We start from the raw sequence: 25,189 nt of genomic DNA on the forward strand, positions 1-25,189 counted from the left end.
TAGGGCTCGTGGCCTAGTTCATCCCTGCACTTTTCGTTATGGTCCCCTTACTCGAATTTTCGGGTCAGTGCGTCCCCAAAATGGCTTTTACAGCAGCAAATTTCGATTTTCGAGCTCTATTTTCGCCTACTCAGGACAAAAGCTCCAACTATCGAAATAGCACACATTGTAGGGCTCGTGGCCTAGTTCATCCCTGCACTTTTCGTTATGGTCCCCTTACTCGAATTTTCGGGTCAGTGCGTCCCCAAAATGGCTTTTACAGCAGCAAATTTCGATTTTCGAGCTCTATTTTCGCCTACTCAGGACAAAAGCTCCAACTATCGAAATAGCACACATTGTAGGGCTCGTGGCCTAGTTCATCCCTGCACTTTTCGTTATGGTCCCCTTACTCGAATTTTCGGGTCAGTGCGTCCCCAAAATGGCTTTTACAGCAGCAAATTTCGATTTTCGAGCTCTATTTTCGCCTACTCAGGACAAAAGCTCCAACTATCGAAATAGCACACATTGTAGGGCTCGTGGCCTAGTTCATCCCTGCACTTTTCGTTATGGTCCCCTTACTCGAATTTTCGGGTCAGTGCGTCCCCAAAATGGCTTTTACAGCAGCAAATTTCGATTTTCGAGCTCTATTTTCGCCTACTCAGGACAAAAGCTCCAACTATCGAAATAGCACACATTGTAGGGCTCGTGGCCTAGTTCATCCCTGCACTTTTCGTTATGGTCCCCTTACTCGAATTTTCGGGTCAGTGCGTCCCCAAAATGGCTTTTACAGCAGCAAATTTCGATTTTCGAGCTCTATTTTCGCCTACTCAGGACAAAAGCTCCAACTATCGAAATAGCACACATTGTAGGGCTCGTGGCCTAGTTCATCCCTGCACTTTTCGTTATGGTCCCCTTACTCGAATTTTCGGGTCAGTGCGTCCCCAAAATGGCTTTTACAGCAGCAAATTTCGATTTTCGAGCTCTATTTTCGCCTACTCAGGACAAAAGCTCCAACTATCGAAATAGCACACATTGTAGGGCTCGTGGCCTAGTTCATCCCTGCACTTTTCGTTATGGTCCCCTTACTCGAATTTTCGGGTCAGTGCGTCCCCAAAATGGCTTTTACAGCAGCAAATTTCGATTTTCGAGCTCTATTTTCGCCTACTCAGGACAAAAGCTCCAACTATCGAAATAGCACACATTGTAGGGCTCGTGGCCTAGTTCATCCCTGCACTTTTCGTTATGGTCCCCTTACTCGAATTTTCGGGTCAGTGCGTCCCCAAAATGGCTTTTACAGCAGCAAATTTCGATTTTCGAGCTCTATTTTCGCCTACTCAGGACAAAAGCTCCAACTATCGAAATAGCACACATTGTAGGGCTCGTGGCCTAGTTCATCCCTGCACTTTTCGTTATGGTCCCCTTACTCGAATTTTCGGGTCAGTGCGTCCCCAAAATGGCTTTTACAGCAGCAAATTTCGATTTTCGAGCTCTATTTTCGCCTACTCAGGACAAAAGCTCCAACTATCGAAATAGCACACATTGTAGGGCTCGTGGCCTAGTTCATCCCTGCACTTTTCGTTATGGTCCCCTTACTCGAATTTTCGGGTCAGTGCGTCCCCAAAATGGCTTTTACAGCAGCAAATTTCGATTTTCGAGCTCTATTTTCGCCTACTCAGGACAAAAGCTCCAACTATCGAAATAGCACACATTGTAGGGCTCGTGGCCTAGTTCATCCCTGCACTTTTCGTTATGGTCCCCTTACTCGAATTTTCGGGTCAGTGCGTCCCCAAAATGGCTTTTACAGCAGCAAATTTCGATTTTCGAGCTCTATTTTCGCCTACTCAGGACAAAAGCTCCAACTATCGAAATAGCACACATTGTAGGGCTCGTGGCCTAGTTCATCCCTGCACTTTTCGTTATGGTCCCCTTACTCGAATTTTCGGGTCAGTGCGTCCCCAAAATGGCTTTTACAGCAGCAAATTTCGATTTTCGAGCTCTATTTTCGCCTACTCAGGACAAAAGCTCCAACTATCGAAATAGCACACATTGTAGGGCTCGTGGCCTAGTTCATCCCTGCACTTTTCGTTATGGTCCCCTTACTCGAATTTTCGGGTCAGTGCGTCCCCAAAATGGCTTTTACAGCAGCAAATTTCGATTTTCGAGCTCTATTTTCGCCTACTCAGGACAAAAGCTCCAACTATCGAAATAGCACACATTGTAGGGCTCGTGGCCTAGTTCATCCCTGCACTTTTCGTTATGGTCCCCTTACTCGAATTTTCGGGTCAGTGCGTCCCCAAAATGGCTTTTACAGCAGCAAATTTCGATTTTCGAGCTCTATTTTCGCCTACTCAGGACAAAAGCTCCAACTATCGAAATAGCACACATTGTAGGGCTCGTGGCCTAGTTCATCCCTGCACTTTTCGTTATGGTCCCCTTACTCGAATTTTCGGGTCAGTGCGTCCCCAAAATGGCTTTTACAGCAGCAAATTTCGATTTTCGAGCTCTATTTTCGCCTACTCAGGACAAAAGCTCCAACTATCGAAATAGCACACATTGTAGGGCTCGTGGCCTAGTTCATCCCTGCACTTTTCGTTATGGTCCCCTTACTCGAATTTTCGGGTCAGTGCGTCCCCAAAATGGCTTTTACAGCAGCAAATTTCGATTTTCGAGCTCTATTTTCGCCTACTCAGGACAAAAGCTCCAACTATCGAAATAGCACACATTGTAGGGCTCGTGGCCTAGTTCATCCCTGCACTTTTCGTTATGGTCCCCTTACTCGAATTTTCGGGTCAGTGCGTCCCCAAAATGGCTTTTACAGCAGCAAATTTCGATTTTCGAGCTCTATTTTCGCCTACTCAGGACAAAAGCTCCAACTATCGAAATAGCACACATTGTAGGGCTCGTGGCCTAGTTCATCCCTGCACTTTTCGTTATGGTCCCCTTACTCGAATTTTCGGGTCAGTGCGTCCCCAAAATGGCTTTTACAGCAGCAAATTTCGATTTTCGAGCTCTATTTTCGCCTACTCAGGACAAAAGCTCCAACTATCGAAATAGCACACATTGTAGGGCTCGTGGCCTAGTTCATCCCTGCACTTTTCGTTATGGTCCCCTTACTCGAATTTTCGGGTCAGTGCGTCCCCAAAATGGCTTTTACAGCAGCAAATTTCGATTTTCGAGCTCTATTTTCGCCTACTCAGGACAAAAGCTCCAACTATCGAAATAGCACACATTGTAGGGCTCGTGGCCTAGTTCATCCCTGCACTTTTCGTCCGCATGGTATTTGAACATTTATCATACCTACTCGTAATGGTAGTCAAATCTTAGGCATTGTAGTTTCCTTACTATAAATAAAGATTACGTTTAGTTGGTATGATCCCGTTGGCCCGAGAAATTGTTCTTTCGCAAGAAAATAAATGTGTTGGTGGACCGCTTATCAAAAAGACCCGAAGTAATCAAAAGTTTACCAAACATTAAGCTAAAACAGTAAAATCTCATTTTTTCTTACCACTATTTATATTCCTATAAACAGCTGGAAAGCATACAATGATTAACTAAAGTAGTATATAGTTCAATATAAATCATTATATTCATATTTAAAAAATGTAGCAGCTAGCTGCCAGCAGCATAGCAGCTAGCTGCCAGCAGCATATCAACTTGCTGCTGGCAGCTTGCTGCTATTCTGCTGTGCTGCTAACTTCACGCACATGAGATTCGACGGGTTCTGGATTTATCAGCATTTTTTCCTAACTGTATTCACCGTCTAATTTCAAAATCTGAGAAGCATATTCTTGCAATGAGCTAAGATATATAAGATAATTAATAATATAATATTCTATTTTAGTTCAGAAATGTATTATTTATTCATGCCTATCTGTCTGACCTGGGTTGTTTAGAATCACATACTATCAATCGTAACGAAATTCGTAACTAGGTTTTACCTTTTTTCTGTTTTACTAAGGAAAAGGACGCTTGTGTTGTGTTGATCGTATAGTACTGGTTGTGTTGTGTTGATCGTGAAAAACTGGTTGTGTTGTGTTGATTGTGCAGTACTGGTTGTGTTTTGTTGATCGTGCAGTACTGGTTGTGTTTTGTTGGTCGTGCAGTACTGGTTGTGTTTTGTTGATCGTGCAGTACTGGTTGTGTTTTGTTGATCGTGCAATACTGGTTGTGTTTTGTTGATCGTGCAGTACTGGTTGTGTTTTGTTGACCGTGTAGTATTGACTGTGTTTTGTTGATCGTGCAGTACTGGTTGTGTTTTGTTGATCGTGAAGTACTGGTTGTGTTTTGTTGATCGTGCAGTACTGGTTGTGTTTTGTTGATCGTGCAGTACTGGTTGTGTTTTGTTGATCGTGCAGTATTGGTTGTGTTTTGTTGATCGTGCAGTACTGGTTGTGTTTTGTTGATCGTGCAGTATTGACTGTGTTTTGTTGATCGTGCAGTACTGGTTGTGTTTTGTTGACCGCGTGTAGTATTGACTGTGTTTTGTTGATCGTGCAGTACTGGTTGTGTTTTGTTGATCGTGCAGTACTGGTTGTGTTTTATTGTGCAGTACTGGTTGTGTTTTGTTGATCGTGTAGTACTAATTGTATTTTTTTATCGTTCACTACTGGTTGTGTTTTGTTGATCGTGCAGTACTGGTTGTGTTTTGTTGATCGTGCAGTACTGGCTGTATTTTGTTGATCATGCAGCACTGGTTGTATTTTGTTGATCGTGCAGTACTGGTCGTGTTTTGTTGATCGTGCAGAACTAGTTGTGTTTTGTTGATCGTGCAGTATTGGTTGTGTTTTGTTGATCGTGCAGTACTGGTTGTGTTTTATTGATCGTGCAGTAATGGTTAAATTTTGTTGATCGTGCAGTATTGGTTGTGTTCTGTTGATCGTGCAGTACTGGTTGTGTTTTGTTGGTCGTGCAGTACTGGTAGTGTGTTGTTGATCGTGCAGTATTGGTTGTGTTCTGTTGATCGTGCAGTATTGGTTGTGATTTGTTGATCGTGCAGTATTGGTTGTGTTTTGTTGTTCGTGCAGTATTGGTTGTGTTCTGTTGATCGTGCAGTACTGGTTGTGTTTTGTTGATCGTGCAGTATTGGTTGTATTTAGTTGGTCGTACGGTATTGGTTGTATTTTGTTGGCCGTGCAGTACTGGTAGTGTTTTGTTGATCGTGCATTATTGGTTGTGTTCTGTTGATCGTGCAGTATTGATTGTGTTTTGTTGATCGTGCAGTATTGGTTGTGTTCTGTTGATCGTGCAGTACTGGTTGTGTTTTGTTGGCCGTGCAGTACTGGTAGTGTTTTGTTGATCGTGCAGTACTGGTTGTGTTTTGTTGATCGTGTAGTACTGGTTGTATTTTGTTGATCGTGCAGAACTGGATATGTTTTGTTGAAGGTGCGGAACTGGTTGTGTTGTGTTGATCGTTTAGTATTGGTTGTGTTTCTTGATCGTGTGGACTGAACTGGTTGTGTTTTGTTGATCGAGCAGTACTGGTAGTGTTTTGTTGATCGTGCAGTACTGGTTGTGTTTTGTTGATCGTCCAGTACTGGTTGTGTTTTGTTGATCGTGCAGTATTGGTTGTGTTCTGTTGATCATGCAGTACTGGTAGTGTTTTGTTGATCGTGCAGTACTGGTTGTGTTTTGTTGATCGTGCGGTATTGGTTGTATTTTGTTGATCGTGCAGAATTGGTTGTATTTAGTTGATCGTGCGGAACTGGTTGTGTTTTGTTGACCGTGTAGTATTGGCTGTGTTTTGTTGAAGGTGCGGAATTGGTTGTGTTTTGTTGATCGTGCGGAACTGGCTGTGTTTTGTTGATCGTGCGGAACTGGCTGTGTTTTGTTGATCATGCAGTACTGGTTGTGTTGTGTTGATCGTGCTGTACTGGTTGTGTTTTATTGATCATGCACTGCTGGTTTTGTTTTTTTTAAATCGTAAATTACGATATTATGCCTTCTGATTGCTTCGAATAGCATCACGATTTAGGCACACAAAGTTTATCCCTCAAAATGGAATTTTGTTATGATTCTTCGTGCTCCAGACACAAATCTCGTTCTCTTCTGTTCAAAGTATCTCTGCAGTAGTATACGGGAATTTAGATTTTGGCTAGAAATGCTGCAGTCAGCAACGAAAATTAGAAATTCTCATCAAGCCTTTTTATGTCAGTTTAATTTGGATAAATCAAAGTCTCATCTTGCCGGTCGGCTGATGTGCCCGAGCCCCTGGTTCTCGTCAATCCTCAGCCAGGTCGGGAAGTGAACAAATTATGTAATAACGACACAGACCAGAAATACGATCACTAATCTGATAATTTCTCATTTATATCATGTTCCTTATATCTGTAAATTATAGCATACTCGAGATTAGAGTCACAAATCTGTGTTGTGCGTCAAGTCTGGGATGGCCCACAGAAACTTCTTGTCACTAAGTTCATACATATATACGGACACCGAGTCAAGTATACAGGAGAGAAGTGTGCATATTTCCTTCAACAATTCTTAACTGCCTACTTCGAGATTAATTTCAGCTTATTAATGCGAAACAATTGATTTATAGGCGGATTCATTTTAACTAAAAACAAATAAGAGTCCCATTGAAGAGTTTTGCAGGTGCACATTTCATCGAGTCGGCGCTAACCCCATTCGCGATTAAACGCCTTGTAATGGGATAAGGATCCCTTTGAAACATGTAATCTAATTTTCATGGTAGTTAGTTAAGTGATTTTAAATCGAAATCAGTTAAGAAGAGAGACATTCCTTTCAGTTTTCCCACATGTGAAGTGACTTTCATTCATAGATCTGCTCCGTACATTATTTGTTCATCAATCTAAGTCATCAGTCTACATAAATATATACATAATTATTTCGTTTACAATCACGACTACATAAGTGACAGTATATCAGTGCGTTATAGTGTACAATGTTTACACTTATCTTGTGTAATGTAGACGCAATACTGGTTCGGAATCAAACACACTTTGAAACTATTTAAGCAAAAACGGTCCTCAAACAATAAATCACTCGTAAACACGTCAAAATTACAACATATATTAATGTTTTCTGTATATAATAACGATTTATGGTGTTCACCTTGCATGCAGGCGTAATTAAGCAACGCTTGTGTAATTTCCCTTTAAATTCGTTGCAGTAAAATATGTTCTAACGAGTGCAAGGAGTGGAAGCCGAAACAGTGTTGGGACGGTTACTTGAAAAGGTAAGTAACCCCGTCCAGTTACAATCTCTCAAACGCTGTATGATCTTATAAACAAACTTTCTTACTTTAATTTCTGCAATATCGCGATATATGTCTAGAAGTTTGTTATTTCTGTTTATTGTTTTCATGTTCGTTTGGTGGTCGGTTGTGTTTCAGGAATGTCTGGAAGATGGTGTGTGAGAAGAACGAGATCACGTGCTGTCCGGGTTTCCAGGGGCCCCAGTGTGAGGATGGTGGGTACAAGGCCCCTACAAAGGGGACTTTGTTGAGTGTATAAGTTGTATCTGTTTCTGACCACAGACATGTCTAGATTATTTTGCACTATCCAAGTTATCGCTCATGACCATTTCTACAGGGTATGTAAAGTGCTGACATAAATTCCGCGTACAGTACAATGACGTAAATACCGCGTACAGTACAATGACACAAATATCGCGTACAGTACAATGACGCAAATTCCGCGTACAGTACAATGACGTAAATACCGCTAACAGTACAATGACGTAAATACCGCGTACAGTACAATGACGTAAATTCCGCGTACAGTACAATGACGCAAATTCCGAGTACAGTGCAATGACGTAAATTCCGAGTACAGTACAATGACGTAAATTCCGAGTACAGTGCAATGACGTAAATTCCGAGTACAGTACAATGACGTAAATACCGCGTACAGTACAATGACGCAAATTTCGCGTACAGTACAATGACGTAAATACCGCGTACAGTACAATGACACAAATTCCGAGTACAGTACAATGACGTAAATTCCGAGTACAGTACAATGACGTAAATTCTGAGTACAGTGCAATGACGTAAATTCCGAGTACAGTACAATGACGTAAATACCGCGTACAGTACAATGACGCAAATTTCGCGTACAGTACAATGACGTAAATACCGCGTACAGTACAATGACACAAATTCCGCGTACAGTACAATGACGTAAATACCGCGTACAGTACAATGACGTAAATTCCGCGTACAGTACAATGACGCAAATTCCGCGTACAGTACAATGACACAAATTCCGAGTACAGTACAATGACGTAAATACCGCGTACAGTACAATGACACAAATACCGCGTACAGTACAATGACACAAATTCCGCGTACAGTACAATGACGCATATTCCGCGTACAGTACAATGACACAAATACCGCGTACAGTACAATGACGCAAATTCCGCGTACAGTACAATGACGTAAATACCGCTAACAGTACAATGACGTAAATACCGCGTACAGTACAATGACGTAAATTCCGCGTACAGTACAATGACGTAAATTCCGAGTACAGTACAATGACGTAAATTCCGAGTACAGTACAATGACGCAAATACCGCGTACAGTACAATGACGTAAATTCCGCGTACAGTACAATGACGTAAATTCCGAGTACAGTACAATGACGTAAATTCCGAGTACAGTACAATGACGCAAATTCCGAGTACAGTACAATGACGTAAATTCCGAGTACAGTACAATGACGTAAATTCCGAGTACAGTACAATGACGCAAATTCCGAGTACAGTACAATGACGTAAATTCCGAGTACAGTACAATGACGCAAATTCCGAGAACAGTGCAATGACGTAAATTCCGAGTACAGTACAATGACGTAAATTCCGAGTACAGTGCAATGACGTAAATTCCGAGTACAGTACAATGACGCAAATTCCGAGTACAGTACAATGACATAAATACCGCGTACAGTACAATGACACAAATTCCGAGTACAGTACAATGACGTAAATACCGCGTACAGTACAATGACGTAAATACCGCGTACAGTACAATGACGTTAATTCCGCATACAGTACAATGGGGCAAATTCCGCGTACAGTACAATGACGTAAATGCCGCGTACAGTACAATGACACAAATTTCGAGTACAGTACAATGACATAAATACCGCGTACAACAGTACAATGACGCAAATTTCGAGTACAGTACAATGACGTAAATACCGCGTACAGTACAATGACGTAAATACCGCGTACAGTACAATGACGTAAATACCGCTAACAGTACAATGACGTAAATTCCGCGTACAGTGCAATGACGCAAATTCCGAGTACAGTACAATGACGCAAATTCCGCCTACAGTGCAATGACGCAAATTCCGAGTACAGTACAATCACGCAAATTCCGCGTACAGTGCAATGACGCGAATTCCGCGTACAGTGCAATTACTTAAATACTGAGTCAAGTGCAACAACGTTAAACGCGAGTCAAGTCAAATTACTCAAATAATGCGGACATAATAATGACGTAAATACCGAGAACAGTGCGATGTAGTAAATACTGAGTACAGTGCAATGACGAAAATACCGCGTACAGTGCAATGACGTAAATACCGCGTACAGTGCAATGACGTAAATACCGTGTACAGTGCAATGATTTAAGTACCGAGCGCAGTGCAATGACGTAAATACCGCATACAGTGCAATGACGTAAATACCGCGTACAGTGCAATGATTTAAGTACCGAGTGCAGTGCAATGACGAAAATACCGCGTACAGTGCAATGACGTAAATACCACTTACAGTGCAATGACGTAAATACCGCGTACAGTGCAATGATTTAAGTACCGAGTGCAGTGCAATGACGTAAATATCCCGTACAGTGCAATGACTTAAGTACCGAGTGCAGTGCAATGACGTTAATATCGCATACAGTGCAATGAATTAAGTATCGAGTGCAATGAATTAAGTATCGAGTGCAGTGCAATGAAGTAGATACTGAGTACAGCGCAATGACTTAAGTACCGAGTGCAGTGCAATAAAGTAGATACTGAGTCCAGTGCAATGACGAAAATAGCAAGCACAGTGCAATGACGTAAATGACGCATACAGTGCAATGACCTAAGTACCGAGTGCAGTGCAATGAAGTAGATACTGAGTACAGTTCAAGGACTTAAGTACCGAGTGCAGTGCAACAAAGTAGATACTGAGTACAATACAATGACGTAAATACCGCGTACAATGCAATGAAGTAGATACTGAGTACAGTGCAATGACCTAAGTACCGAGTGCAGTGCAATGAAGTAGATACTGAGTACAGTGCAATGAAGTAGATACTGATTACAGTGCAATGAAGTTTACATTTATAACATAATGTCCATTCTAAAGGCATGATGATATATTATATAGCGCATTTTAAATATGCAGTTATCAACTGAAGTTTGCAATTCTTTAGAAACGCGTTCACTTATAATGAAACTGATAACAGTCCAGGTATGCCGAACATAATTATTTTGTTTTATCTTTTTCAGAATGCATTAACTGTGATAAAATAAATAGCTTTGAAAGAAGATTTGTCGATATATATTCCAAGGTAAGACATGGTGGAGGCAGCTTCACATGCACCAACTGCAGGATGATGTAGACCTTAAAAATACCGTTGAATAAATAATGATTTTATCATTAATGTTTAGTTATTGGTTCCTGTTAAATATTAAACCTATCGGCTTGATATTGAACGTCTAAATTAATGGATTGAAATGTTTTTCACTGAACAAGCCGGAAAGTGAAAAAAAAATGTATCAAGCCTTCCTAATTGCTATTCCATAGGTTCGAGGCTCATAGGGAAGACACCAGGAACTGGTTAACAGTTCTTAAGGCTTTAATTTGAAAGAAGAAAGTAGGGCGGAAACACTAGCAGATTAGATAAACTTCTTGCAATGTCAGATATACAGTTTCAACACCTCGTCTTTTTATCTGTTCAACTCAATCATAGACAAATTACCGATTTAGAAACGATGAGAGAGTGTGTTTACAAACTATTTCCCTTCGTTCGTTTCTGTTTGGTTTGGCTTTTATCGAAGTAAATCCTATCACATAATCCGCATAGTCAAGTCATTGAACATTCGTTTGTATTGTCTTGTTCTGTTATGCCAAAGAACCTGGGCCTTTATTCATATATAAATCTGTTCTGCCTATGACGGGGCTGTTTACCGAATGTTGTGTTCGTTTTAGATAACCAAAATAGACGAACTGTGCTCCAATATTTCCAATTCTGGTGGTGGAGGCACGAAGGACTGCACGTGTCCAGCCGGCCCACGTGGAGAAACTGGTCCAGCAGGACCGCCTGGGTTGCCAGGGCCACGGGGGTTTGAAGGACCAACGGGGCTACCAGGCAAACAGGGTTCAGATGGCCAAGCGGGATCACCAGGGAATGACGGAGCTACAGGAAGAGACGGTCCGAGAGGGCGCGACGGGCTGCCGGGTCCGCGAGGAGAACAGGGCCCGTCCGGTGAGACTGGTGCTCCAGGTCTACAAGGAGTGCCGGGAAGTCCAGGAAAGCCAGGGACCTCTGGTATAGATGGACTACCGGGCCAAAAAGGCGAGACAGGGTCTAACGGGGAGCGTGGTAGTCCAGGACAAAAGGGTGAAAGAGGAGAACCTGGCTTACCTGGAAGAGACGGAACTGGCGGGGGCGGAGGGACGGGTAGGAAAGGGGAACCAGGTAGAGACGGAACCAGTGGGCGCGATGGCATGCGGGGTCCTAAAGGAGAGTCTGGTGCTCAAGGGCCTTCAGGGCCCCCAGGGCATCCGGGACAAGAAGGTCCAAGCGGTCCATCTGGACCACGAGGTGAACCCGGCTTGCCCGGTGTACACGGTCAAAAGGGGTTGGACGGAGAACCTGGACTTCCAGGAGAAGGAGGATTGGACGGACGACCGGGTCAAAAAGGTAATCCCGGAGAACCTGGACCCCGGGGATTGCTAGGGCTTCCTGGGCCGCAGGGTAGTAAAGGTGAACCCGGATTTAATGGAATACCCGGTGATCGTGGCTTCCCGGGTTTGGATGGGGCACTGGGAGCAAAGGGTGAAAAGGGTGATAGAGGAAATGTCGGACTTCCAGGCCCTCAAGGCCGTGATGGTATCCCGGGAAGTATTGGTGAACCAGGCATTCCTGGCCGCAATGGTCATCCAGGAACACCGGGACTCACTGGCTTACCAGGTGAGATGGGACCAAAGGGTATGGATGGCAGAGATGGAGAGGAAGGCCCATCAGGAACACCGGGGCCACAGGGGCCGCCGGGGCCCGCGGGCAGAGACGGCATTGATGGACACCCAGGGGAACCTGGACAGCCGGGAAGAGACGGCAGCCCGGGTGACATCACCAAGATCGAGGAAAGCACAATCATCAAAGAACTTCAAAACACTGTCAAGGTCAGATCACGTTAAAAAACACCTTAATGGCATGATTTCCTGGTTTGCATTGACCAGGATTCAGGAAGTTGTGGCTCTGTTAATGAGACTACATAATATCGTTTTGACCTCTTTTAAACCGTTTCAACCGTTGTTTTTGAAAAACATTATAATTCAGAAAACGTTGACACATTCCGACATGATTTGGTCATCAGTTATTTTTTTTGGAATAAACGCCGTCGATGTTGTTCTCATTTGCATTGTATTATGGAAAGGATGAATGCATAGTATTATAATGTCCATCATCACAACAAGCCTAGGTTTTATAGTGTCTGATCTCGAGTGTGTTAACCTATTTCTTTTTGATAAATGCTGATGTTTGTTACAGCACCTGGAAACCAAGATTGAGCGGACGCACGTGCAGCTCCAGGGGACGACTGAGCGGCTGGAGACCACCCGGAAGGAGCTTCTGGAGTTACGCCTTATATGTAACCGGGTCGTCAGTAAGTATATGTACAACACACCCGTGGCAGCACTGTGTTGGTTATTGGTACTCCGAGAAAAAAAATGCTTAAGGTTTCAAAAACAATAAAAACAGGACCAAAAATGACAAGTATACAATACATAATTACTTGTTTTTCAAAAATATATATACACTTGCGGAACTGCTTGTACATTGGGGATGTATACTACTATACGCCCCGTACATCCCATATCGGGTCACCTACTAACCCCTTAACGTATATATCACGTCGACAACCTGTTTACATGTTTAAATGTTTCATTAATTCATCTGAATCGGAAAATAGACGCCATTTTGGTACGATACAAATTTGGTGACCCAATATGGAAAACTTTTGGGTCACCGCATGACCAGTCCTGGACCAATGGCGTTGCGTCATTCATGTTTGAGGCGTTAAATAATAACTTAATAAGGCATTAGTTTGACTTTTTACTCATGTGTGGTGCAGGTTGTCGGTTCAACTGCAGCGAGGACAGCTACATGTGCAGCTGCGGCATGTGCATCCCCCGGAAGTTCCAGTGTGACGGCTTCCCCCAGTGCCCCGACGGATCAGACGAGGACCCAAAAATCTGCGGTAAGCCGACTCGGCAGAGTCTTCTCTCTGCAGATACTGAATCTATGAACCATAACTTAGTGAGTGTAGTACCTAACACACGAAACTGAAATCACCGATAACTCAGGAATTTGAAGCAAACTTTATAAAGCTATTTTTCAAATATTTATTTCAAACCTCATTTTCAATTTGTTAAACCACATCTTCGTCGGTCGCTTCAGTATATAGCACGAATGTTTGCTTTCATATGATGTTGTTCATGCTGCAGAATACGAGTGCCAGGTTGGTGTGGACTTTAAGTGCCGCTCTTCCGGCCGCTGCATCCCGGTCGCGGACGTCTGTAACGGCGTCATAGATTGCCCAGACGGCTCCGACGAGGACGCTATCAACTGCCCGGACTGTAAGAAACGTTTAGTGCCAATACTTTGAAAAGATGAAATAAAACATCATAAAGTAATGGTTGACAACCAAGAGCACCCATGCATAGCAGTAAAATTATAAAAGATAGTAAACTATACTGTTGAATACTTGATATGAATATTCAACTTATTGTGTGTTTTTAAATTCCATACAAAAAGTAAACTGTTGTGTGTGTCTTTTTCCCCGTGCAGCGCAGGGATGCACGGAGGGCGGTTTCCCGTGCCAAGATGGCAGCAGGTGCGTAGCGCGCGAGGAGCGCTGTGACGGCAAGGACGACTGCCAGGACAGCAGCGACGAGAAGGACTGCAGTGAGTAACAACACGTGCATAGCTTATACCTGGAAGAGGCTTTAACAATTTGTTTCGACCTTTATCTTTTTCATCAGTTTGAAATGAATGTTTTCCGAGCAATCGGGATCCTGCATTGAATTATTGAGTATATTATCGCTTTATGGAGGACATGTTTTAAAAAAAATGTTCAATTAAAGTATTGCTCGTCAATCTGTCGGATTTAAACTGTAACACAAAGCACGTAGAACTGATTGCCTGATTAATACTGCCCATGTATCTACAATGATGTGTGTGTTTTCAAGTGTTGCTATATTGATGTACGTTTGTGTCTTTGTGTCTAGATAGAGCGAAAGAAATAGGTAAGATGTTCCACAGTGCGGGTGGAGGTTTCCATTATTACTCGGGCTATACGATCCTGTAGTTGTGTCTGTGTCCCCCTCTCTCCTGCTTCAGCTTCTTCGTTTGTATTAAATGAACGCAACTAACCAGCAGATGTTCACTAATCTACATGTCGTCTTATAACTTTATAAGCTCATTTTGGGAGCTAACCTTTTCGTCCTGTATCCCTAGTTGTCCGTCACAAAATTTGCTTCTGAAAACTGTAGCATTCTCATACAATATTGGTAATTTGGACGGATTAATTGTCTCTATAGGATCTTGGTCATGTTTGAATATGAGTCATGTTGGTTGCAAAATAGGGTCATGAGGTCAATAGATGGACGTCTTGTCAACATGCTGTATCCTGATTCGATCATCCTAAAACTTTTTAAAGTATTTATTTCATAACAGGTTCAAATATGAGTCGTATCGGTTAAGGTCACTGGGTCAAGGTCAGTGACAAAAATGTGTCATGTTGGGTATACAAGAAGGTCAGAATGTCTATACTATTAGAAAGGTAGGGCCTACATTTCAACTAAATCTTAACAGTGATAAGTAAAATAAGATCTAAGTCAGACTTGAGTATGGGTTATGTCGGATTAACAGCTAGGTCATTTGCTTAAGTGTTCGCAAAACATAGGTAGCGGCCTGTATATCATATTTTATACCCAATCTTAATAACACGTAGTTTATACATAACATATGTCTTTATGGAATTGGGTCATTTTCATAAAAAAATATCTTGTTAACGTTCTAGAGACAACGTTTTAATCAATCTTCACCGATTGTACTTAATGTCATCTAGGGTAAGTTTATATTTATGTTTCCATTAATGTTTTCTTTTACATCCGACTTTCGGCCTCCGAGGTGTGGCGATATGGGACCATCATGATCCTCTTGTATCATAACTTGAAGTTACAAGCTTGTAGTGCCCAGAAGTGTGTATTTCCTAACTACCGTATATTTTGAACTCCCAGAAGGTTTAATAGATCATTTTACTGCATGAACATTACAATCCTTTATATACGCTTTGTGCATGCCTAACAGTGCTACTAACATGTAGTAAACAGTAAAAAGAATAAAAGTTATGCTCTCTTTATGGATACTTATAAATATTAATACACAACACAAATAATACAGAATTGTGCATAAACTTAACATGATAGATACATGTATCCAGCATCGAACTGTAGCGTCCATGCACGTAACTACGTATAGTAGTATGTGTCTTAACTTCGATCTAAGTTCTGAGAGAGCCCAGGATGTTAACTATCCGTTGAGCGGCTGTACTGCGTGTTTCAGGGTGCGAGGAGAACGAGTTCATGTGCAAGACGTCGAGGGAGTGCATCCCGGCCGTATTCACGTGCGACGGGGAACCTAACTGCCAGGATGAATCGGACGAGAGCGTCGACATTTGTAAGGGTAAGTACATGACATGCCGACATTTGCAATGGTTCGACGGCAAGGGTACGTCTTTGATGACGTTTGCACGGCTAAGTACGTACCGACTTTCGCAATGTTTCGTCAGCACGGCGAGTACATCCTGACAGTGACTTCTTATACTTCAGTGTACGCATTCAGTAACTGATACACGTGTGCTGATTTTATCAAATAGACGTTCATGTTTCAAGGCTATAGTAACTAGGCTAAATAGTAACTCATGTCAGATGCAAGTGTTTTAAATATTTAAAGCAAATATAGGACATTATATGCCACATGTTATTTTATGTGAGGTTTTGTCCCAACAGAGGGGAGGACGTGTCCAGAGGGCCAGCTGCTGTGTGCCGACCAGAACGGCTGCATCTCGCCGTCCCAGCTGTGTAACGGCATGCGGGACTGCTTTGATGCATCGGACGAGGCCCCCGCTAAATGTGGTGCGTATCCCCCCGCCTCCGCCTAGCAGACTCCGTGTTTATTGGAACTGTAGCGTAGCTCTTGTGCTCGCCATCTATACGTCCACATAATTTATACTATACGGATTTATATCTGTAACTCGTTACATTATTATAACGTTTGAAATCTTTAGATATACTATTATCTCGGATTGGACTACAGTGTTGGTGAAGAGCACAGAGGTTGGAGCAGGAACACGGCGTCGAGCTGGAGACGTAGTCGAACTTTGAGCTGTGTCACATTGATTAATTTCCAGGTTTATCTAAAGAAAATCTAAATTGGTGAAAACTGTCCAATCAATATAAAATCACTTTGAAGTTTAATTCATTAAGTTTTATTATTCTAAATTGTTCGACAGCTCGACGCCGATTTTTGCTTCAGGTGTAAAAAATGTTTGTTTCCGGTTTCACGCAAAAACAAATAGTGTAGGTAGGTCGGAATTTTTTTTATATTACACAAATTGTTTATTCGTGTTTTTTCCTTTCACCAAAATAAATTATATTTTTAAGAACATATATACAATCAGTATCAGCGTCACTGTTATTGTTAAAAGTCACGGCAAGCAAATAATACATAATATTTCTCAAGCAATAAAAAGGCTATGTGTCGGAGCAGAACAATAGGGCAGGTCGGGAAACATGAAACAAATATTTTATTTTCTGACACCTCGATAATGCCCAGTGTGTTTATGGCTAGTGTTTAGTTATTGAACTGCTTTTGGTAATTTCATTTCAAAATCTTTATATCCGATATAAAACAATAAACATATATCATACGCACACTGGCCAGTTGGTTGTTTCATCCATTCAATGCATATTAGTGCATATCGCTGCATACGGTCTAGAAATGTATGGTAGATGCTTGACCAATTTATTTGTTTTTCAAGTTTACTTGATAATTAATGAATATGCAAATTGAAAGTGCAAGCAGTTTTCAGATATGCATGTCCATCGTTAAATTCTGATTTATATGCATTGAATGGATAAATAGGTCTTTGCCTCATTATATATTTCTTTTATTTAAATGTATATTCTTACTCAGCTATTCTAAATGCTTTTAAAGAAGTGTTCTGTCACTTATCCAAAATGCATTTAAAGTCTTACAAGCGGCTATTGAATAAGTCTTGGGACGGATGTATTGTTTTGCGTGTCACGGCCTTCGCATATCAGAAATAAACTTCTCAAGACTTATTTCAGCCGGACTTCTATAACACGAGTAGTAGAGCTAGTAGCGGAATCCCTCATCCTGCCTGGTGTGATGTATTTTCTCTCTTTAACCTCTCCAAGCTGTTGTGTCAATACTCGCCTTCCTTTCTATGTTATATACAACTTTGCAACAACTGATTCTTAGCAAAAGTTAGGGTTATTTTTGGTCTTCTGAAAATGCACCCGACCTGCCGACTTAATTGTTCAGAACACCAAAAATGCTGACTTACTTTGGCGCAAAATGTATCTATACTAGCCAGCGCGTATGCGCGACCTTCTAAATAACCCAGTTAATATATTCAATTACGACCTAATGAAAAAGTGGCGGTTATAATTTACTTAATGGATTTTTAATGGTCGGTTTCATCAAGACTGTTCGAACTGCTTGAATGTGATTCTGTCCGGCGATCCCATATTCGGCGAGGTAGACACCTAGATCCGCTGGCTTTAAACTCTCACACATGTAGTTTGCGCTTTGTCTAGATGCAGTACTCAGCTGTTGTCGCAAAGATAATTAGCGTCATGTCATCTTCTTTTCATTTTATGTTTAAAACACGTACGTAATTGCACAAACCGTTCAAATGGTGATATAACTTCAATAAAATATTTTCTATTGCTAAAATGTCGATCCTTATTAACAACTATCCGAATGTTACTATAACTATACTTTAACTCCTCCCGTTACCTTTTCAAATGGTCAAAACTATGATGTGGGATTCTTTTGCTACACGCTCTAAGCTAGTGTTATTGCATTCTTCCCTGTAGCTGCCCGCTCACGTTTGCAGGGCCGCCGCCGACGACAGCGGCGCCACCAACGCCGACGCCAGAGAAGGCGACTAGTACGACGACCGTGACAAGAACTACGACAGAGGAGGACGTCTTGGGATCCGGGGATTATGGGTCCGTGAGCTGCGAGGAACTGTATCAGAGTTGGAACGACCCTGGCTTCCCCGGAGGCCAACCACCACCGCTTAGCCCCGACGAGGCAGTGAGCGAGGAGCTGTGCCTATACCTGCGTACCCGCACCATCGAAAACTGCAAGTCCGCAGAGCCCAGGGTGAACGCCGCCCTGTGCGAGCAACTTCTCAATATCGACCTGCCGGAAATGGCCGCCCGCCATCGCCGCCACAAACACATTGATGACGAGTTGTCCCCCAACGATGACGACGATTTGCGGGACATGCAGGGGGACATGCCCATGGAGCACCTTAGTTTTGATGAAATTCCAGACTTGTCCTTCGATGAACTGGACCATAAGGGGAAATACAGAGTTGAGATTGAGTCGCCGCCTGTTGCGCACGCCGCGCAGGGGAAGGCTTCCGGCTCTGCATGCGCTCTAACTGCCAATGGCTTGTTTCTGGCTGTTATGTTGCTTTGCGGCCTTATATGTAAATTTGTTTGAAATGTTAATATTTACGAAATCGGGTATTTACAACTAGTTGTCTTTCCTCACACAAAGTGCCATATTGAACGGTTTCAAATACACATTTGAAAGAATTGAAAATGGAAGCGAATGGAACAACAATCAACTTGACGAAACTTCTGTCGTAGTTTTAATAGTTAACGATGGGTAGAGGTCAAACACTTTCCTCGTGTCGTCTACAAGAGAGGAAACAAGGAAACGCATTGCAGATCTGTGGTATTAAATGTATACTTATTTAAAACGTGTCTTACTCAGGCGCTGCTGTTTGTTATGGCGGGGTACTTTTTAACCCATCGCACAAATTGATATTATAGGTTGTATGTTTTTATGATGATTTTTGTAATTTAACCTTACATGACCAAGGTCACTCATCGCTGTAAATGTGATTATAACCCAGGTTTGCATGTGGATGTTTGGACGATGTTTATGATTTGTGTTGTTCATTTTTGTTTCTGTATCGTTTCTTTGATGTAGTGTTACATATGTTACTGTCTTTGCGCTTCTATGCATATTTAGCACTTATTACTACTTGTACGCATGCTGGTGTCTATAACAGAGAGCTATTTAAAATTCGTCATACTTCGTGCAGTAATAAGAGGGCCAGTGACTTTGATAACTGTTCACTAGTTGTTTATTCTTATGTATACAAAATCAGGGAGGTCTGCGTATATACAAGTACGATATGAGCAACAATAAAACCTCAACAGCTCTCACAATGTTTAAATGTGCCCTGTATAGTGAACCTTTACTTACCTATAGAACATTATAAACAAGATATGAGAATTATATTACTTTCCCATATTTGTATTCATCCAAAACTATGATTAAAGATAAATGGGAAGTAAGTTAGTAACACAACAAGTCCATCTACCACTGCAAGGCGTGATATTTCTAGGTTGAACATCGTTTCCCCGCTGTGAACTGTCCTCGAGAACCACGATGGGAACATTCAGTGTCTGTATTTATAACCTTGCCGGAGTTCATGTAGCAGCGCACTTGACAAAATGATCTATGTTGAGGTATACAAAGCTGAGTTAGTGCAATTCTATCAGTATTATTAATCATTGTATATACATGTATTGTAATTTGTTTCAAAATGTATTCAAATAAACGAAACAAAATCTCGTTTGTTTTAGAAGTTTATTAGTGAGTTCAATTTTGCCAATGCTGCTGCCTTTAACTTTGTGCGGAGAGTAAATGGTGGACGTACATGCTATGCGTTCTCAACTATTTATAGTACTTTAAATTATAAATAGTTTGATTGAATTCTAATGGTGGTGACACTGTTATTGAAGAACCGGAATAACGACTTAAATCCACAGTTGGCAGAATTAAACACAAAGTGTATGCTGACCTTTGAACAGAACTGATCCCAAAGTGTATTTTGACCTTTGGACAGAATTGACCACCAAGTGTATATGTAGACGTTTGGAAATAATTGACCACCAAGTGAATGTGACCTTTGGGTAGAATTGACCACCAAGTGTATGTTGACCTTTGGACAGAATTGACCACCAAGTGTTTGTTGTATGTTAACCTATGTAAAGAAATGACCTTCAAGTGTATGTGACCTTTTGTTAGAATTGACTGCCAAGGGTTGTGTTGACCTTTGAACTGACAGAGTAAATAAATCGCTGATTGTCAATTCAAATAAAAAAACTGCAGTGCTCAAAGTTTGACAGTAATTAAAATATGAACATACAATTAATGCTAAACACGACCCTAGTGCCCAGTGAAGGAATCTAAGTTACAGCCGAGACACATGGTATGACTAACTTTTGATATGAAATCTTTAAGACTGCTTTGACCCCCACTTAAATTGTGACCTTGACCTTCGAAATGGCTGTTATTGACGACGTGAGCGTTATAGACTAAGGAATCCCTCTCGGGTGGCATTGAACACTAAGCGAGACCTTAACCTATTGCTAAGCGCACACGTTAGGCATCATAATGTAATACTTGGTCAAAATGTGTATGGGCAGAATATCACAAACACGTTTGATAACATTCATATCGCACTACTCACTCGAGAGTTATTACCCTTTATTATAGAAATTACCTAAAACGGATCTTGTCCGATTAATAACTTTAGAAGCCGTTGACAAATCATCACCAAATTTATTAGGCATAATATCTTAAACATGTTCTTAACAAGCCATATCTCCTTAAGCACTGGAAGTTATCGTCCATTAATAATTATTATAGAAACTAACCAAACTCGGTTTTGTATGATCAATAGCTTCAGTAGAAGCCCTTGTCCAATCATCACCACATTTAGCAAGAATGAGTATAGGCATACTATCTTGGTCAGGCTCATTATTAACCAGTTAATCCAGAGTTATGAACCTTTAATTGGCAAACACTGTATTTAGTGTCCGCTCTCTAAGTGTGGCTCAACGAACAGCAATTTATCACCAAACTTGGTGTCCTAAAAACAGGACGGGCGTATTTTGTTTGCGACTATTGGCGCTCTTGTTAGAATTGAAAAGGTTTCAAAATACAATTATGAATTATGAGTAGGACTGATGTAACAAGAGTGATATGTTTCACTAATGAACTTGGTGAAGTAAGTTCAGTGATGTCCCTCTCCCCTAATTAGGAAGGCAGGATTTCGGGACATTTTGGGCGATATTCAGAATGACGCGAGGTTAGGGTTCCACTAAAAGAGCAAACTTGATACAGATTCAATAAGAAAACAAGCAAACGTAAATGTCTGTAATATAAATGACCTTCATTTACTAGCAACCAGTCAATATGGCAACATTTCCGAACATACATAAAATACATTTATAGAGGGCCGACATTGTTTGGCTCATGGATATAATTTTTAAATAAAAATACGGGGACAAGCCCAGTAGTCAGTAATTTACCCGGTCACCTTGAGTGTAGGCACTAAAAGAGCACATGTAGATCGTGTTTACATTTATGCTTGTTCTGTAACAAATATTAATTCTTGCTTGCATTGGATAACAACACCAGGAAATGTTACTATTGGTCTTAAATATTCCATACAAAAACTCTGAACACATCCTTAAATATAACATATTACTTGACCCCTATCATAACGGGCCTACACATATAAAATCAGTACGTCTCGGTACATATCTATTGTGTTATTACTGATTATTTCTTGTAAGAGATTTCGGATAAACAGTTTACATGTAGTGGGAAAGTTTATAGAAAGTAAGAAACACAGAAAAGAAATAACGTTTATTCTCCAAAAGAGCATTCTTGCACTTAAGTATGTGGCTACTGGGACCAATAATACATACTCCCAGGTGGCTAGTATATGTAATTAACACTTGCAAAACAATATGAGGTAAACCAGATCATAACAACTAGTGCATATATTTAACAAATGATGCAATGATACCAGTATATACCGGTACATGTATACTGATGATGCTAAAGCAGTGAACTATTGCCAACATTCCGAATACAGGTAGTTATTATACAGCACGGGAAGTTACCTTACAGCATGGGTAGTTACTATACAGCACCAGTTGTTACTATACAGCATGGGTAGTTACCTTACAGCATGGGTAGTTACCTTACAGCATGGGTAGTTACTATACAGCACCAGTTGTTACTATACAGCATGGGTAGTTACCTTACAGCATGGGTAGTTACCTTACAGCATGGGTAGATACCTTACAGCATGGGTAGTTACTATACAGCACCAGTTGTTACTATACAGCATGGGTAGTTACCTTACAGCATGGGTTGTTACTATACAGCATGAGTAGTTACCTTACAGCATGGGTAGTTACTATACAGCACCAGTTGTTACTATACAGCATGGGTAGTTACCTTACAGCATGGGTTGTTACTATACAGCATGAGTAGTTACCTTACAGCATGGGTTGTTACTATACAGCATGGGTAGTTACCTTACAGCATGGGTTGTTACTATACAGCATGGGTAGTTACCTTACAGCATGGGTAGTTACTATACAGCATGGGTAGTTACCTTACAGCATGGGTTGTTACTATACAGCACCAGTTGTTACTATACAGCATGGGTAGTTACCTTACAGCATGGGTTGTTACTATACACAGGGATGATAACAGGGACAAGTTGCCAATCCTGAAAATGTCTGCGTGGGGTTCAGGGGGCCGCTAAAGGCCCCCGATGGGTCCAGGGCAAAGCCCTGGTGGGGGGACAAGGGGGGCGAAGCCCCCCGAAGCTTTCAGTATTTCAGGGTTTCTAATACCCTTTGTTGCCTTAGAATAGTGTTGAAGGAGTACACCTTTCAGTTTGGTAGATATAATTATGTCCAACAGGAGACTTCCGCAATCAGAACAATTATCAGGAATCTTAGCAGTGAAGTTAAATTTACTTTTTTACCTTAAGTCACAGGCATAAGACATGTACCTGCCATTTTGGTTCAGTTGTCCACTTCCCATAAAACTCAACTGGCTATGATCAAATGCCTGTGTATGAATAGTCTATACTGTGGGATGTTTGATAAATAATAATGAATAACATATCAAATATCAAGCTTGCAAATGTTTATTGTAAAGTTTTATTTATTCAAATTTTATATATCAGACATAAGAGTATTTATTCCATTATCTGCACATTTGATGAGAATATAATATTATTAATTTTTATATATATTATTCCAAGTAATATCCAAATGGGACTGTAAATGCTTTGGCAGGGTAACCGTTGTGGATATGGCGGGCTGGGTCACCATCAATGTCTATGAGGTGAGGGACAAGTTGACGTATTCTGGTCTCCAAGCCGGATTTTTTCTCCTCATGATGTTACAGGTGTTCAGTAGCACACACTCTATATTGTCCCACGACAGTTTAAGTCTCTCAAACAGGCTTCCAAATTCCTTGAAAATTGATTCAGAATCAGCCCTTGTGATTTTTAAGGACAAATGTCTCAACACTATTTCTTTCTCTATAGCACAAAAATAGCTGCAACAGTTTTCTCATTTTATGTGTTTGTTGACTCATCTAAGTTCAAACAAAACCGAGTGTCACTTAACTCCTCCACAAGTTCATCATTGAAATGGCTTGCCTCTCTATAAATCATCTTATATAATGCTGTACACATTTGAAGTTTTAATTCGCTGAGAGCTTTTGTATCTTTGGCAAGTGTCTTAAGTAACACCAGTGGTCGAAATTAGCACAAGCCCGCAAGCCATGCACTGATAAAATGTCTCCCGGGCTTGCTCAAATTCTGAATTTTATATAGCAGGGCTTGTTCAAACATTTGATTCCAAGCAATAGTATAAGAATTCGGGCTTGTTCATCCAAAAGTCTAATTTCGATGACTGTAAGACTCACTACATGGTACCAGGGAGTATGGAAGGTCATGTTCAGCCATAAATCCAAGAATCATGGCCTCTGAATTGAATTGTCGGTCATTGACAGGAACAACCTGATGCACTGGCTGAGGTGTCTGTTCATCCCTGACTTTTGGAACCATCAACATACCTGGAAATACAAATTAGAAATTACAACTATAGAAATTAAATCTCACTCAAACTGGGTCCTCAAGAAGATTTGTTGAACTGTCTCAAATAGAAAATAAACTGATTGCTCTTACTTAATATATATTACTTCTACAAAATATTAATTCATTTTTTCTTTAAATTTTAAACAACCCAATCTTATCTATCTATCTATCTCTGTTTAATGTCAACCCCTCTTCCGAGTGTTACTGACATGAACGGTGCGCGCCGGCTCGTTAGTGAAAAAAAATTAAAACACTGATGGGGCAAATCACATCAGAAAAGTGAGAACTAGGGTATAAAAGAGAACACAATTTATGTAACATGATAAAAAGTGATTGGTAAACTGGTAAAGGGATAAAAACACTGCTCGCTTATCTAATGCTTAATGGTTGTTACAGCCACCTTGAATGTGTCAGGGGTGGGGATAGTGATTTTCATTTGAACATTCCATTATGGTCAACAGCCACTTCTTATTGAGAACAATGCTTCAAACATTTTGAGAACAATAAAGAAACGGTTCACATCGTAAACTTCAATCGGCCAAATAAAATGTGTAAAATAAAAATCGTTTATTATAACAAAATCCGAATCGGGATGTCCGAAATATTGCTATATGCGCAAAAAGCCATTCTCAGTTTTAACACATTCTATTAACTTTAAAAGTAACGTTTCGGGAATATCTCTTAAAACTAAATAGCAA

General features: G+C 41.0%; 2 protein-coding genes across 9 annotated transcripts in view; one reads left to right on the plus strand and one right to left on the minus strand.

The window, feature by feature from the left end:
- Positions 1-20,132, plus strand: part of LOC128232121 (collagen alpha-1(I) chain-like) — a 44,217-nt gene extending 24,085 nt beyond the window's left edge. The window contains exons 2-13 of one of the 4 annotated variants that reach the window (XM_052945495.1): positions 7,112-7,177; positions 7,334-7,410; positions 10,455-10,516; positions 11,158-12,354; positions 12,722-12,836; positions 13,305-13,430; positions 13,678-13,809; positions 14,021-14,137; positions 14,461-14,478; positions 15,800-15,919; positions 16,246-16,371; positions 18,381-20,132. In XM_052945495.1, coding sequence (XP_052801455.1) covers positions 7,112-7,177; positions 7,334-7,410; positions 10,455-10,516; positions 11,158-12,354; positions 12,722-12,836; positions 13,305-13,430; positions 13,678-13,809; positions 14,021-14,137; positions 14,461-14,478; positions 15,800-15,919; positions 16,246-16,371; positions 18,381-18,997 — 2,773 coding nt within the window. In that variant the 3' untranslated portion in view covers positions 18,998-20,132. Of the gene's footprint in view, positions 1-7,111; positions 7,178-7,333; positions 7,411-10,454; positions 10,517-11,157; positions 12,355-12,721; positions 12,837-13,304; positions 13,431-13,677; positions 13,810-14,020; positions 14,138-14,460; positions 14,479-15,799; positions 15,920-16,245; positions 16,372-18,360 lie in introns of all 4 variants that reach the window. The other 3 variants (XM_052945497.1, XM_052945498.1, XM_052945496.1) reach the window with 3 other exon arrangements.
- A 2,084-nt stretch (positions 20,133-22,216) lies between these two features.
- The window catches only part of LOC128230121 (NAD(+) hydrolase sarm1-like), a 29,247-nt gene continuing 26,274 nt past the window's right edge, over positions 22,217-25,189 (minus strand). For all 5 annotated transcript variants that reach the window (XM_052942148.1, XM_052942147.1, XM_052942146.1 and 2 more), the window contains one exon: positions 22,217-23,048. The gene's annotated coding sequence lies outside the window, so the exon portion shown is untranslated. The remainder of the gene's footprint in view (positions 23,049-25,189) is intronic.

This window comes from Mya arenaria, chromosome 4, assembly GCF_026914265.1.
Source record: "Mya arenaria isolate MELC-2E11 chromosome 4, ASM2691426v1".
Taxonomy (NCBI): domain Eukaryota; kingdom Metazoa; phylum Mollusca; class Bivalvia; order Myida; family Myidae; genus Mya; species Mya arenaria.